The sequence below is a fragment of the Populus trichocarpa genome, chromosome 10 (genome assembly GCF_000002775.5).
Source record: "Populus trichocarpa isolate Nisqually-1 chromosome 10, P.trichocarpa_v4.1, whole genome shotgun sequence".
NCBI lineage: Eukaryota > Viridiplantae > Streptophyta > Magnoliopsida > Malpighiales > Salicaceae > Populus > Populus trichocarpa.
In genome coordinates, this window is record NC_037294.2 from 17632339 (window position 1) to 17648125 (window position 15787).

At 36.3% G+C, this 15787-nt stretch overlaps 2 protein-coding genes across 4 annotated transcripts; both read left to right on the plus strand.

The window, feature by feature from the left end:
- Positions 1-2091: 2091 nt before the first annotated feature.
- LOC7464578 (zinc finger CCCH domain-containing protein 37) lies at positions 2092-8690 on the plus strand. 2 transcript variants are annotated; one of them, XM_002315060.4, is made up of 12 exons: positions 2092-2482; positions 3659-3906; positions 5306-5365; positions 5467-5541; positions 5626-5688; positions 5791-6006; positions 6113-6150; positions 6239-6285; positions 6400-6524; positions 7185-7238; positions 7489-7626; positions 8322-8690. In XM_002315060.4, exons 1-12 carry the CDS (start codon positions 2107-2109, stop codon positions 8478-8480), a joined length of 1599 nt encoding a protein of 532 aa, XP_002315096.2. In that variant the 5' UTR covers positions 2092-2106; the 3' UTR covers positions 8481-8690. The 2 variants fall into 2 exon arrangements, with proteins under 2 accessions (XP_002315096.2, XP_052312261.1); XM_052456301.1 differs by lacking the exon at positions 3659-3906 and having other exon boundaries at positions 2116-2482.
- A 703-nt stretch (positions 8691-9393) lies between these two features.
- Positions 9394-15430, plus strand: LOC7464579 (ABC transporter D family member 2, chloroplastic). 2 transcript variants are annotated; one of them, XM_002315061.4, is made up of 10 exons: positions 9414-9854; positions 9924-10140; positions 10231-10298; positions 10652-10978; positions 11073-11237; positions 11974-12202; positions 12740-12981; positions 13076-13400; positions 14374-14645; positions 15084-15430. In XM_002315061.4, exons 1-10 carry the CDS (start codon positions 9606-9608, stop codon positions 15267-15269), a joined length of 2280 nt encoding a protein of 759 aa, XP_002315097.2. In that variant the 5' UTR covers positions 9414-9605; the 3' UTR covers positions 15270-15430. The 2 variants fall into 2 exon arrangements, with proteins under 2 accessions (XP_024465754.1, XP_002315097.2); XM_024609986.2 differs by lacking the exons at positions 14374-14645; positions 15084-15430 and adding an exon at positions 13522-14338 and having other exon boundaries at positions 9394-9854.
- Positions 15431-15787: the final 357 nt, after the last annotated feature.

Below are 15787 nucleotides of genomic sequence, written 5' to 3' on the forward strand. Positions count from 1 at the left end.
AATTAACCAAAGACTATAAGAAGTCAAGATTTAAGAAAGGCCTGGAATAAGACTTTCTTTTCATTGTCATGCCAGGTGGGTTTTGATTTAGAACATTTCCCCGGACACAACGTTTTCAAATTGTCAAGAATAAAATCCTTCGTCTCCTGCAATTACTTTGAGATTGCTAATTGATAAACCCTTAAAATATCACCGAGCATGCAAGACCAAGTAAAATCTAGAGGTGTTCCATCACCATTTGCCAAGACTATGGCCATCAATGTCTCGGCTTCCATGACTCGTGACAATGGATTCCACACAAAGCCTAAAAACTTGCAGTTTTAATCATAGGAGAGCAAATTGAGAGGGAATGGAAACATTAGTGATGAAAAAAATCCTGAATAATGCTCTAACAGGGATCGCTAGTGCTACAATTATAATTAGAAATGGGAATGGAAGTGTTGCTGATTCAGCACCATTTTCTAAAGGGCAAGCTACTGCCTCTGATGTACAGGTTTTATTACCTTTGTTGCAGTAAATGAAGATGACAGTGGTATGGCTTCGAGTAGCAGGGGAAGAGGGACATATATTAGGGTTAGGGGCAGGGGTGGTAGAGGTGAATGAAATTGACAGTGCTCTAGTTTTGTATAGAAGGGGAAAAGGCAGACATGGCAGGGGAAGGGGCAGAGGAAAAGGAAGATCATATGAGATTAGCACGTCCGAAAATGCAAGCCTTGGCGATTCACAAAAAGTTTGTCACAGTCTGACATCTTTCTTCTCCAAATCCCCCTGTATCCTTGCCAATTCCTCTTGCAATTTCACCCCATCCATTCTCCTTTCAAGATTCAGCAACCTGACAACTTGCTTCTTCTGTATCAGGAACAGCCTTGTTATTTTCAGCCCCCGAACTTCTGCATCTAGCTGTTAGCTCCCTCTCGGTATTCCTCGAGGTAATTGCCACTTTTTTAGCTCTTTCACGCGGAGGAGGATCTGTAAATTCATAGAACTACCTTTTATATTCTGGACGAGGACAAGCATGAAATTTAATTCCAGGTTGGTTGTCAATCCAAGATATTTATATTAGGGTTTTTTCTCATACCAACACAGCACGTCTAAACTTTCATATTTCAATAATGGCTGTCTATATATATATTATTAGAAATTTTTTTGGTATTGCTATTAAACTTGATATAATGATTTAAACTTGAAAAATATTGATTTGACTTTTTATTCGGTTTAAATTTTAAATTAAATCATACGAAAGTTATCCCAATAATATATTTTCAACTGAAAAATCTGAAAAATCAAAGGAGAAAAAAAAAACTTATTAGATTCACCCTAGTCAACCCATCAAACAATCAACTCGAGTTATGAACTTTATTTGGTTAGATTATTATTTTTATTTCATGATAAAAAATCAAAAAATAATTTATTATTGATCTAATATTGAAAAATAAAATTTAATACTAAATGATAAAATTAAAAAAATAACCAAAGAGCCAATTTATTTATTTATTTTATCATATAATAAAAAATATAAAAAATTATTTACCATCAATAAGGATAAAATCCAATGAAAATCTTACATTAAAAAATGTAATTGAAAAAAAAACCCGAAAAGGCCATAAAAATACACAGACAACAAACCACATATGTCGTCAAATTGAACCTGTGACCTTGAGTAAGCACGCGCGCTATCCAACTGAGTTATGAAAATATTATTAAAAGACTAAAAAGAACGTTAACATGTTTAACTGTTCACAACATATTTAAACCCAGCCAAGTTTTTCTTAGTTTTTTTTATAACTATAATAACTGTTCTATATATGGGCCAAATTGAGTTTCTATTATTATTATTTTATACTTTTATTAAATGTCGAGTAATTAAGAAAGTCGAGTTTTCAATACACTAACTTGTTCTTTCTGTTTAAATTGAACAGTGTTAAGTTTTCTTTATATCATATTAACAGACCAAACTTATCAAAGTAAAAGGTAGCCGGACGTAATTAACATGGTTAGAAAACGTGGCAACCTATTGACCGCTCAAAAAACTTACAATTTCCAGTACGCGGCTAAGATCCACCGGTAAAATATTATAAAAAATCAAAACCATCAGAAAACAAACAAATGGAAAAAAGAAAATTGGGCGTCACGTCGGGATTTCGACAAACGGCCAACCAACTCTACGGCTACGGTGCCACAGCGACAACGACATCGGCTTCCCGTTCCCTAACTGACTCGTATCTCACCGACTCAGTCTTGACCCGATACTCAGGCACTGGGTCAGACCCTCTATCTTCGGATTCTTCGAAGTACTCGGTCAGTTCCTCCATGTATCTTAAACAGAGCGATACCGCACTCAGATACTCGGTCGACAGAGGCATTGCCTCAGCTTCTGCTGCTGCAACTTCTCCACATTTTTCGTCTTGGACACCGCCGCCTGGTGTTGATGTTCCTCCCGCCGTTGAATCGCTTGTTCCTGGCCTTAAACGCACTCCTGAAGGTTAGTTTTAGGGTTAGGGTTTCGTCTTCTCCCTTTCTCTTTCATTTTTTTTTATTTTTTTTATTGCCTTTATGTCCTGTTAGCTTAGTATAATCGGTTTTTTTCTTGTTTCCTCTCATTTGCCACAAGAATATAATTTAAACCCAAGTTTCCTCTTTTTATCCTCTTCTGAGTGCTGTATGGATTTGTTGCTTTATTAAGATTTTATTATTTGCATATGCTATCGAATTTTTTGCCTCTGCAGTGCTAATGATGCGAACTTCTCTGATATCTAATTGTTAAGCTCGAGGAAAAATGTGCAGAACTGTTGTGTTTAGATTTTATTTTTTTTATGCATCTGTGTGGTTTGTGTTATTTAAAATCTAATTTATGTTGTGTTTTGGTGTTAAAATGGCAAACAAGCACGCTCGCTTAATAAATCTACATTATGTAATGGCTGTGAAAATCTTTAGGTGTGCATTTATGGTGATCTAGTTAAATTTTAATCACTAACTACTATACAAAAAAAATCTAAGGAATTAGTTTAATGTGAGGCATTTATTTTATGAAAAACACGATTCAGGAAGTTGCTTGAAACTTCAGTCGATGTATGACCATATTATCATCACAAGATGTTTTCTGGCGCTAATCCTATCTGCTTTACTGCTTTTTGAAAATCAGGCTTATGCGATACTATTCTGCTTAGCCTAATATGACCAAGCCATCAAGGGCCATACTCGCATACACTGTCATGCGTGATTTGGCTTGAAATGTGTCTTTTTCTACTTTACATGGCACGATGAGGTTAAGTTACGTTATAAATTAGAGGAGATTAATTTCATTTGATCTGCTGTTTATAAATTTTGGCAGATGCTTCACATTATCCAATACATGTGAAGTCATGTCAATAGCTTTACCCGTATATATAAAACTGTTACTGTAATTGCTGAACAAGTTATTTTATCACCTTGTAATTGATTTGACGTGCTAATCTTAGATGTGTACACAAATATTGTAAAATAGAAGCTTTACAATATTTTATCTTCATTTTGTTTGTTATGAAAGTGTTATAGTATCTAATCTTTTTTTTAGTTTTTTTAAAGTATGTTCGTACTCCCAAAATTAAAGTTTTAAGCATACTTATATAGTAACTATATCTTCCTTTCTCTTTTGTGTATGCTTGTACTACTATTATAGTGCTCTATCATCCGACTCTTTTGGGTGCCCATAGCACAATTGGGCAAAGTGAAGATTGGTATTCTACCAATTCTTTAGCCAAGCGTGTTAGATTCGAGACTACAAGTCATTTTCCTATATATCCACAGAGACCAGGGGAGAAGGATTGTGCCCACTATATGCTCACCCGAACCTGTAAATTTGGAGATACCTGCAAGTTTGACCATCCTGTTTGGGTTCCTGAGGGTGGAATCCCAGATTGGAAAGAGGTGACCATTTATTGCTATCTTAATGTATATAATATGATTATCTTATAAGGTTTATTTATATAAATATCTTTATGCAATACAGTAGTATACTAAATATATAATTTGATGGGTATGAGCATAAAGGTTTGGTCATTGTCTAAATTTATAACGTGATTAAATTACTTATTTGTTACTTGAACTTGTGAACATATTCTCTATAAAACTATTCTAGCTCTTACTTTTAGTTTGTTCTACATCTTAGAAAAATTCTAATTTTTATAATAGTTTTATTCTTGTCATATGCTTATGTTGGATATAATTGATATACTTGCCCCTTAGTTGTTTTTAATGAATATGATATGATATGATATTATCCCTTTAAATTGTACTATTCTTTTTTTGTACCTATGAGGGACTCCATTTTCAGTCTTTGGGAAGTCAGTTGTATTTTCTTTAGACTACCTCTATTTACAATATTTTCTCTGTGAATATTCCATATTTAAATGTTTGTAATTTGGTATACTGTTTATAGACTTCTCTACTCTATTAATAAATTCTTCTATTGTTCTACAAAGGGTTTGTAGTACTATTTTTCATTTATTACACAGCCTTTTCCTGAACCACATTATTTTCTTTTTGAGGTTTTCTATTTTGTATCAAGGGTATTCCTGAACCACGGAACGCTTATCGGAAGATTGACTTGTGGAGCCGTTGTTATCCGTGTGAATTGGATATTTGTATATGAGACTTTGACTTTGAGACTATGAAGCTCATCTTAGAAACTTAATAGTTACTTTATAATTACTTCTGTATCTGTGGTTCATTTACAAGCTAGCAACTAAACAGTCTAGTTACGTAGAATGGTTATGATATATGTTTCACCGTAGCATGCTCATATTTCCCTATCTTAATCTTTGCATTCGTGCATTTTGCATGGCCAAAAACCTCTGTCCATGTCCAGCATGGTACTTGGATTTGTGTTGCAAATCTTTGGTTTTGAGTGTTGATTTCTTCTGACATACAACTGACATCTATTGAAAGCTTTTTTTGCTACATGATTGCTAAATTCTAGACCTTGTTTGCTAGGAGATCTGATTAGATCATATAACAGATGGTGCTTGTGTACCATGTGGAATATAGTTTGCATTGTTGAGGCAGGCAATATGGAAAGAATGCCAATTAGAAATATAAACCCTAGTTTACGGAGATTGACACTGATATTTTCATGAATGTATGCAGAAAGAAGCAGTGTAGATTGGTATATGGCATCTGCATCTACTGCGCTTGTTCAAGCAAGCATTGTTTCTCATGTTTTACTATTTTGATGCTTATTTATTTGTTCTCCTTTTTATCAACTTGAAAATGATTGTTACATATAAGTTATGAATGGTATCGTTGTGCTTTTTTTTTCTTTGTTTAGGTTCCCCTCATTGCTACAAGCGAAACTTTTCCTGAGAGACCAGGAGAACCTGATTGTCCTGTAAGTTTTATCACTGACAGTCTCTTTTCTTGCTATTGTCACTAAATTAATTTTAGCACTTGATATGTTTTCTAATCTTGTGTGGTTAATTATCATTGCAGTACTTTCTGAAAACTCAAAGGTGCAAGTATGGTTTGAACTGCAAGTTTAATCATCCCAAAGAAAAGTTGTCATTGGTATGTGCTATTATCATAAAATTCTACAAATCCTTTATTTGGATAACTACCAGTTTATAATTAGATGCCTTACTGTGGTTCCAGGGTGATTCAGAGAACTCCAGTGTTTCTGCTTTGCCGGAGAGGCCTTCTGAGCCCCCATGTGCAGTAAGAAGCCATTCACTTTTTTTTTTCCTGGGAGCATTACTGTCTAAATCTGTCTTATTAGTTTGGTCATCTGTCATCCTGAATATTATGGTTCTTGTACAGTTCTACATGAAGACTGGGAAATGCAAATTCGGTGCAAGCTGCAAATTCCATCATCCAAAAGATATCCAGATACCCTTGTCAGGACTAGGGAATGATAATGGAGTGCAAACTGACTCTGTGGTTAAGAATGAGGGAATCACTGGAGATGTCGATGTGATCTACTCTCCTGTTACCCCAGCCCTACATCACAACTCCAAAGGACTTCCAATAAGACTGGTAATGCTGTTTTAATTCTTGGTGAAGGGTTAGTTGATGTGAGTTATGAGGCATTTAGCGTTCCTTTTTGTTTCAACCATTAATCGGTGTTGTGTGACTTTGGCAGGGTGAAGTGGATTGTCCCTTCTACCTGAAAACTGGCAGGTAAGCATGCACCTATTTATGCATAACTTATGTAATAGTTTGGTAGGAAATGGTCAAACATTTTACTTAATTTTTCTTTTCCAATCAGTTGTAAGTATGGTGCCACTTGCCGCTATAATCATCCTGAGAGGACCGGTATGCAAACACACTTGTGTTTTTAATTTAAAATTGGAATGCCTGATTTAATTTTTTGAGGCCTTATCTTCTGCACTTGAGCTTCGTAATCTCATTTCTGCTATTCTTTTGCAGCGATCAATCCACCTGCAGCTGCAATAGGCCATCCAATTGTAGCTCCTTCTTTGGCAAATCTGAACTTTGGAGTTTTCAATCCAGCTGCCTCTATATATCAAACTATTGACCCCAGATTGTCTATGGTAAAAAAAAAACCATTTTCATATTCACTTCACAGTCACTTCTGTTTCATTAAAGATCAATATAAGACAATTTGTGTGGGACTTTGTGAGAATGTCTGTGCATGTTGCTAAGGGCCTGTCTGGAAATGTGATTTCGGTTGAGTTTATTAATTATGATTGCAGTTTAAAGAGTGCGCTCTATCATATCTCATGGTGGTTTAATGAGAAATGAAGCCTTACGTATGGAAAAAGGTGTTTGAACTTCGAAGATAGCTGTGTTTAGGTTGAATTCATCAAAGAAGCTTTCTGTTTGCGCTTATCATTCGCTGTTTAATTCGATTCTAAAAAAAATTGTTCTTTTCACCTGACTATAGTTTTGCAGTTGATATATTTGATTTTGTTTAGATTCTTAACCTTCTATATGATTTATTTTTTACTTATTCATCGGTTATGAACTATTATTGTCGGATTAGATTTTAACATTATTTTTTTGCATCATTGTTCATGTAAAAGTTTATTTATGGACACAATACACAATAGCTTTCCCTGGTTTGTGGAGATAACTTTTACTTATGCTGCTCCCACTGTTTCTCCTGAGAGATCTCTTGGCATTCTAGTGGTTACAGCAAGTTTGGTCATTTTGGTTCAGTACTGATGCCTGTTATTTGTTTGCTACTGCAGCTGGGAGTGGGACCGACCTTCTACCCTCAACGACCTGGACAGACAGAATGTGATGTGAGCATCTATCTCAGCTTGTCCTTTATTCTAGAATATATGTTGTTCTTTACTTCTTTTGTGGAGTAGTAATTTTTTTACTGATTTTTTTTTAGAAAAATCTTTATAAAATCAACATTACATGAAACTAACTATTTTTATGTTTTCTTCATAATATGCTTCTTCAATTTTTGTTGGGGCAGCTTGTTTCTTGGTTCAATGAATCCTTGATATGTAGGCACATTGAATGTGTTATGTTTTCCATTTTCAGTTCTACATGAAGACTGGTGAGTGTAAGTTTGGGGAGAGATGTAAGTTTCATCACCCTATTGATCGTTCTGCACCAACAGAAAAGCAAATTCAACAGCAGACTGTGAAGCTCACTCTTGCAGGATTGCCTAGAAGAGAGGTATGGATTGGTGCTAGAAATTAAGCATGGCAATATTTACGTTGTTTGCACTGAAAGGAGGAGTCTATTTCTGTGAGAAGCAGTGTGTTGTCTTCCTTTCTTGTGTTGTGATGCATATCCTTCAAATTTAAACACTGTTTGCTCAATTTGAGGTGCTTGTTATGATAGACTAACATGTGAAGCACATTGAGATGGTTTTAAGCACTCTCCTCTTTTTGGTTGAAGATATTACGTGTCGTGTATTATGACTTGTGAGAGCAAGTTGCATAAATTGATTTGAAGAGATGTGGTTCTGTTTCCACATTTTTCTGGCCACTAACAGCATGGCCTGTTTTGCCAATTTCACTTCATTCGGAAATGAGAAATTTCCTCATCCTTGGGTTAATTCAATATCTTAGCATTGGACTTGCTTTAGTGTTTAGATTGCTTCATTGCGTCTTTACTCCATCAGCAGTTAGCAGTTCTGTGCATGAATGCTGGCACTTCAAGGTTCTCTTTGTCCTAAACCACACTGAACACAATTCTTAATATTATTCCTCTCGTAATCAAAAAACCTTGAAACGGGCCCCATTTGACTTTGCCACCTTTTAGTCAATTATTCAGGCCGAGGGCTGATTGGTTACCACTCGGCTAGCCAAGATGTTTCTTGTGATGTACATGTGCAGTGGTATTTATCTTGGTGAAACCTTTTACAGGGTGCGGTTCACTGTCCATACTATATGAAGACTGGCGCGTGCAAGTATGGTGCAACATGCAAATTTGACCACCCGCCTCCTGGAGAGGTCATGGCCGTTGCCACATCTCTTGATGCAGCAGTGCTAGGAGCTGAGGTTGGAACTTCCCAAGCACAGTAGAAGGGAGGTTCCGGCCATAGATTATTAAAGGGAAGAAGATCCTTTCGCCGGCCTTTGTTCTCTGTACCAAACTGAGCAGAATATGATGAAAAAAAGTTAATGTAATATAAGTGTTCACTAATGAACTAGAGAAGCTTTGTTGTTGTATTTCAATTGTATTGCAAGTCTTCACAAGTTTGAGTGGTTAGGCCATCATAATTTTTAAGTTAATGCTGGTATTATTTAGAGTTTGTTTTTCTGGAAAATCGGCAATATCTAGCTAGGCCCTTTGTTTTTTTTCACTTGGATGAAAGAAATTGGGTAGCAATCACTGGACCTTTGGGTTTGTAGATGCGTTTTGGCGGATCCTCGTACTGTCCGGATACAGGTGGGTTATTTATTTATTTATTTTTCCTGGTCTCCTTGGACTCAATCACTCAACCCGACCTGTATAAATATGATATTTGTTAATTTTATAAATTCGTTGTGAAAAACCTTTGGTTCTTCCCAGTGAAGATTGAGATGAATGTGAATGAAAGAACTGCATGATTCCCCCTTTCCTGTGACTTATCTGACCCAAGGAATTCTGATACAGGTTTTTCTCTTGTTATTACTCCCTTCTATGGACATAAAATTCTCACGAACTTGCGAACAAAATAACGTGTCCTCGTTTGCGATTCAAATTATAAAGTGGAAAGAAAATTTATCTTGGATGCAAATAAATTTGATCGAAAAATAAATAATTTAATCTAATTTGTGAGGGAATTAGCTGTCTCCGAGTTTATCTCTGGTGCATAAAAAAAGTTGACTGGAGATGGGACTGCCCAGGTTTGAGGGAAAGGAAGGACTAAGGAGTGGAGGGGTAAATATTTTATCGGAAAAGAAATAAGGAAAAAAGAAAAGTCGTATTGGTGAGATGTTAGATGTAGAAGAAAGAAGCAACGTGGCATGACCGTGATCACCAAAATTGAGCTTCCTTCGCAGATAATTCAAAATAACAATTTAGTTTAACTTGTTCATAGAAGCGTGGTGGAGGCACCGAGAGCTCGCAAACACACCATGCATTCCAGAAAACAGAGAGCCGTAGAGGCATAGTATAGGTAAGCAGAAGTCTGCAAAACCATAACAGAAATCCCCTGAAAAAAGATGACGGCGACGATACTAGTAGACTCAAAACCGTTCACACTCTTTATCACTCCCAAGAAACCATATTACTCCACTGCTAATAACTTCCATCTCCTTCAATTTAGTAAACAAAATCATAATTATTCGTCCACGATGCCTCCTCTCAAAAGGAGAGTAAAAGGCTACTACTCTTCAAAAAATTGGAATTTCAAAAACAGCTTCAGATCTGCCGCTGCTTCTTCTGCCACTGAGTCGCCACAACTAGATAAGGTAGCCGATAATTTCAACTATTATTGTATGCTTATTGAATTTAATGCTTTCTGTGTTCTAACTGTGCAGGGGAGTAATAATAATAATGGTGATGGACAAAGAAAGGTGCCTGGGCTTAACACGCTATTTAGAAGATTCTGGAAAGTGGCTGCACCTTATTGGTTCTCAGAGGACAAGGAGCCAGCTAGATTGCAATTGGCTGCTGTTTTTGCTCTCACTTTGGGTACCACTGGTATTAGTGTCGGTTTCAATTTCCTTGGTCGCGATTTCTACAATGCGCTTGCCAGTAAGTGTAGAAAATTACTAGAGCATTCGAATTTTTTTTTTTTCGTGTGATTATTAGAGTCTAATTTGATTAATTAATTATGGTTGGAAGATAAGGATCAAGAACAGTTTACGAAGCAGTTATTGTACTACCTTGGAGCCTTCGCTGGAGGAATTCCGGTGAGCTCTCAAAATATAACATTTTAGGTAATAGAACTTTTGCTGGTCTTTCTTTTTCTTGATTTTGTCATTAATTATTACAAATAACACCAAAACATTGTTGATAATGGGCTTTTTATTGCTGTACTGTAACATATAATATTCAAAGGAAAATAAATGGTGACAGAAGGTTTTGTCTTAGCGATAGAGAGTATTAATCTTTGGACCGAAAAAGGAAAAAAAAAAAAATAACACTGAACGCATGATATAGTTATGCAGTTACATGTAGAATCTTTTAGTCTTACTTTTTTCTTCTACTTTACCTTTGGTATTTATGTATTTTAGTTAATTTTTTGTTACACCCTTGTTTGCAGTTATTTGTATTGAGAGATTATGCAAGAGAGATACTTGGTTTGAGATGGAGGTCTTGGATGACTAAATTTTACATGGAGCGTTATCTGAAAAATCAGACGTTTTACAAAATTCAATCCCAATCTATTATTGATAATCCGGATCAGCGCATTGTTGATGATCTAAGTTCATTCACGGGGACAGCCCTTTCCTTTTCGTTGACACTTTTCAATGCTGCTGTAGACTTGATATCGTTTAGTAACATCTTGTATGGCATCTATCCACCACTGTTTGTTGTTCTCCTTGCGTATTCTATTGGCGGAACAGCTATCAGTGTTTTTCTTGGAAGGGTAATTTTCTTGTCTTTCATAACATCATAATTTATGTGATACAGGAAAAAGAGAAGGCAAATTGAACCAAAAGTTTTTTTATTTTCATTTTCAGGAATTAGTGACTCTAAATTTCTTGCAAGAAAAAAAAGAAGCAGATTTTCGTTATGGGCTTGTGCGTGTTCGTGAAAATGCTGAATCAATTGCTTTCTTTGGGGGTGAAGAAAATGAAATTCAACTTCTGCTGCAGCGGTTCAAAAGTGCTTTTGAAAATTTAACAGTAAGGATATATTTTGATTGTCAGTTCTTTACATATTTCTCATAATTCTACTCTCATGTGGTCAAACGAACTTGAACCAAATAATGGTTGCTCTTGAAGCAGCTGCTTTTATTCAATCCTTTGAGCAGTGCTGTCCCTTGAAATTCAATGATACCCAAGGAACTGAAGTTGAGTGTGAATCATCTTTGCTTATAGACTGAAATGATAGCATGGAGAAAAAAGTATGTAATTGGATAGTCTCAAGTGATGATTTTCCAATTTAATAGTACAAATGGTGCACTGATGAGCTTTAAATTCCCAAGTCTTGAAATGGAGATCTTAAAAGAATAAAATATATCACAGATACAATTTTGCCACAAGCTCAGTTTTAAGCTTTTGAAGACCGCAATTTTTTGTCATCCACATACGCCCTGTTCTAAAGGTTGACTCTTATTGTTAATACATTGAGATGTATCAGGCTGACTAGGGTAATGCTATCAAGCTTTGAAGCGCCGTGGCTATGATCAATGACAAAGATGCCTTGTTTTAATCATTTTGAAATATTTTTGTTCTCAATTGTTCCCTACTAGTCCTGACAAAAAGTGTGCAGTGCGTTATTTGACAGCTTTCTTTTGTGAGATGCAGTAAATCATACTGTCAGATTATTTGTTTTGGCTATTTGCCATGCAAGTTTGTCTCAGCATAAAATTTAATAAATACGTCCTAATATCTGACAATTTTTTGGTTTAATTTTCAGAGGCTGTTGATATCTTCTAGAAATCTAGAGTTCTTCACAAGTGGCTACCGGTACCTAATCCAGATTCTTCCTGCTGCTGTTGTTGCTCCTATGTATTTCTCTGGAAAAATTGAGTTTGGTGTCATTAATCAGTCTGTATCTGCTTTTAATCATATCCTTGGAGATTTTTCCCTTATCGTGTACCAATTTCAAGCCATCAGTGCCTTTTCAGCTGTCATTGACCGGTTAGGTACTTTCTCTGTCTTTTCCTTTGAACCTGACCATTGATAGTACCTGTGATTCTATAAAATTCACATGTGTGCCAGATATCCATTTTCCATTTTCAACCACCATTCATTGGTTCTATTCCGTTGAGGACGTATGAAACATCTTATATAACACATGTTTCTGTCCGTGCTGATGGGGTTTTAATACCCTGATGAAGTGAAAGAAATTATGTTGCTTTATCAATATCCTTTTTGTCTTCAATTTTTTCTCTCTTCTTGCTGCTACATTTTTAATTAACAAAAAGTATAGCATTGTAATTGTCATATAGATATTGATTTGTCCCATCTCTTACCGTGTCATTGTTTCTTGTTTCTGTATAAAGTTGTCTTTCTGGCTGTCAATAATCTCCTTTCCCAACTTCGTAAATTTATTTGTGGTTTCATAATGTGCGTCCTTATGATTTGTCAAGCTTTGCATAACAAAACTGGATAAGCAGATCCTTGATGGTTTAGATGTTTTACCGAGGAATTTGTTTGAATTTGACACCTACTATATGCAGGTGAATTTGATGATGTTCTGGATAGCAGCAGCTCTAAATGTATTTCCAGCTCCGTGGAAGAGATTTCTCTTACATACTGTGATGAGCGAAGTTCACTTTTATTGGAGTCTAATGGTTCCATACTAATGGACAGGTGCCAAAAAGTATTGGATTTAGAGAATTTGACACTACAAACACCAACGAGTAAAGCTATACTGATCAGGGACTTGTCATTGGTTATTAACAAGAAAGATCATTTACTTGTCTGTGAATCAACTTGTATCTTCATTTCATTGAATTTAACCGGTAAGCCTGTAATGAGCAAATAAATTTGATGCTGTTTGGATGTATTGGCAGGTAACAGGACCTAGCGGGAGCGGTAAAACGTCTTTGTTGAGAGCTCTGGCTGGTCTCTGGAATACTGGACAAGGGAAAATCACTTTCTATGTTAATGAGGGAAATGATCCTCAGGCACCCACTTCTTCAGAAGTACCTGCTCTTAAAGTAAATACTGCTGATGACACGGCTGAGGAACTTGAAGGACCCATTAACAGAAACGACAGAGGCATATTTTTCCTTCCTCAAAGACCATATATGGTTTTGGGAACACTTCGTCAGCAATTGCTTTATCCTACATGGGCTGATGATGTAATTCCTACATCAGATGGTGGCAATCCAGCTGGTATGTTTTTTCTACAATTTTTCCTTTCCGCATCCACTTAATTATTATTCTCTGGACTGGGGTTCCATGACCAATGTTTTTGGGAAACCATGTTGAATATTTTTATGAATGTTGAGTGTAGGAGGCAATCTTGTAACTTCCAGGATGCACTTCAATTTTGTGACTTGTGTCATAGCTTTGCCACGCTCCAATAGTCAGATGTATTGTTGCCTGTCATGACTCATGACTAGGAAAGTTGCTAGTGATCCTTTTCTCTGGATAAACGAAAAATGGTACTCTTTTAGAGCTGATTTAATCTATTGGAATAATTATCAACACCCGTTATTTTCCTTGAAATGCTCAATGGAGCAAAGTTTACTTCCATTTGTTGGCATTAAGTATTAAAGCAAGAATATTTGGGAGTGCTTTATGGGTCTTAGAACCAGTTGAATCGATGCTGACTAAAAAGGTCACAATTTAGTTTTAGGTTGAAAGTGATGAACAAACTTCAACCTTTTCTGGATTGGGAGAGTGGTTGGTTGAAGGTTCTTAACCAATTCCGAGACTCTTTTGTATGCTTTAGGGGAAGGGAAGTTGGGAGCAGATTTTGGAGCATCTCTGGGAAGATCCAGCATCGTTTTAGAAATTGTCGGCTCTGATGTGGTCATTTGTCATGTAAAATGTTCCAACCTGATGATGCAAGTTTTGATATTTATATGAAATTCCAAGACGTTATTTCCTTGAGAAAATAGGATGGAGAAAAACGATTCCTAACTACTTTAGGATTGAAATTTAATTGAGTTGGTTTGGGTTTTGTTAAATTTAATCATTAATGTTAAAACTCCCAGTGATTTTGAGTAGTTAGTTCTTGCCACTTATCAGCATTCTTTGCCTGTAGTTTCTTGTGCATTTGCATCATGAGGATTATTGATATTGCGAAATCAGTAACTAAAAAAGACTGCAAGGAATTAGAGCTAATAGATTTATTTAACAGGCTCATTGCCTTTCTTGATGCGGAATTCAAGCTCTGGAACCAGTGGTGGAAAGCGTAGTAAGCCCACTACAGATGATTTAATACAGGTTTTAGAGGATGTCCGGCTTGGCTACATATTATCACGTTTTGGTAGTCTGGATTCAACACATGAGTGGTCCAGTGTTCTGTCCCTTGGTGAGCAGCAGCGCCTTGCCTTTGCACGTCTGTTGCTTTCAAAACCAAAAGTGGTTCTATTGGATGAGTCTACTAGTGCTTTGGATGAAGCCAATGAGGTATTTTTGAATATAGATTCATCTTAATCTCTCTATTCATGCTTTTGTAACCAATGTGCCAAAACTGAAACTGCCACACACTCTATTCAAGTAACAAAACACTCCTCTAGGCACGAAAATGCTCTGGGTGCCTCCAAATTAAAGCATTATACTCGTCTAACAGCATATAGTAACTACTCCACTGGCTAGGCACATGGAAAGGATTAGAAGAAACAAGCATACAAGATGTGAATGGCATTTGATTCTAGTTTGTATCGAGCATTATTGTCCAATCTTGAGATCCAGAGCGCACTTGTTTCTCATTGATGGCTGTATTTTGCATTTGCTAGAAGCAATGATCATCAAAGATGATTTCCCGTTATTCAGGCATATTGTTTGATCAATACTGGAATTGCTTGTGTCGAGTTCTAGTTTTACCGTTGTGGTGTACTTTTGCAGGAACACCTGTACAGGCAGATTGAAGCAGCAGGTATGACATATATTAGCGTTGGCCATAGGCGAACTCTCTATGACCACCATAACAGGAACTTACATATAACCACGGTGGATCCCAGCAGCAACGAGCGAAATTGGCATGTTGAACCCATCAATCGTGATTCCTTGTATAACATTTTGAATCGTTAGTCAGTGCTAATGTGTTGTAGCCTTCATGGAATCAAATGCAATGGTTTAGCTGCATGTTTTCGTGAAGTTACCTTTTTTCTCCAAATAGGAGAGGATAAAGATAGAGGCACTATACGCATCTTGTTGCGCATTACTAATCCACAGATCATGATTACCTGAAATATATTGTTCCACCAAATCCCCACCTTTGTTTGCTTCTGTAGCATATAGAAGTGTTGGCCCACGATTTCAAGTGTTTCTTGAAATGAACTGATGCCATTGCTTTACTACAGCAAAATGCGAAGCTTGTAAATCAATAGTTCATCAGCAAAAGCACTCGTCAATTCCCACTGCATTAGGTGTCGGCAAAGGTGTTTAGAAATCTTGATTGTTAAAGACGGCAATGCTTGAGAAAGTGGCTACTTTTGTTGACACGAGAAGAGTATCCATTTGGAAGTTTAATTTCGTAGAACTAGACCGTGTTGTGATGCATGCTAATTATTACAAATAACGTCTCCTCGTTTTAAACGATGAAGATC

What these genes read in the sequence shown, in the direction of transcription:
- LOC7464579 (XM_002315061.4), top strand. Translation starts at nt 9,606, where the DNA reads ATGACGGCGACGATACTAGTAGACTCAAAACCGTTCACACTCTTTATC. An exon ending in AGTCGCCACAACTAGATAAG is followed by an intron (nt 9,855 to 9,923) that starts GTAGCCGATAAT and finishes CTAACTGTGCAG; the next exon opens with GGGAGTAATAATAATAATGG. An exon ending in TTTCTACAATGCGCTTGCCA is followed by an intron (nt 10,141 to 10,230) that starts GTAAGTGTAGAA and finishes TATGGTTGGAAG; the next exon opens with ATAAGGATCAAGAACAGTTT.
- LOC7464578 (XM_002315060.4), top strand. Translation starts at nt 2,107, where the DNA reads ATGGAAAAAAGAAAATTGGGCGTCACGTCGGGATTTCGACAAACGGCC. An exon ending in CAGGAGAACCTGATTGTCCT is followed by an intron (nt 5,366 to 5,466) that starts GTAAGTTTTATC and finishes TTATCATTGCAG; the next exon opens with TACTTTCTGAAAACTCAAAG. An exon ending in TTCTACCTGAAAACTGGCAG is followed by an intron (nt 6,151 to 6,238) that starts GTAAGCATGCAC and finishes TTTTCCAATCAG; the next exon opens with TTGTAAGTATGGTGCCACTT.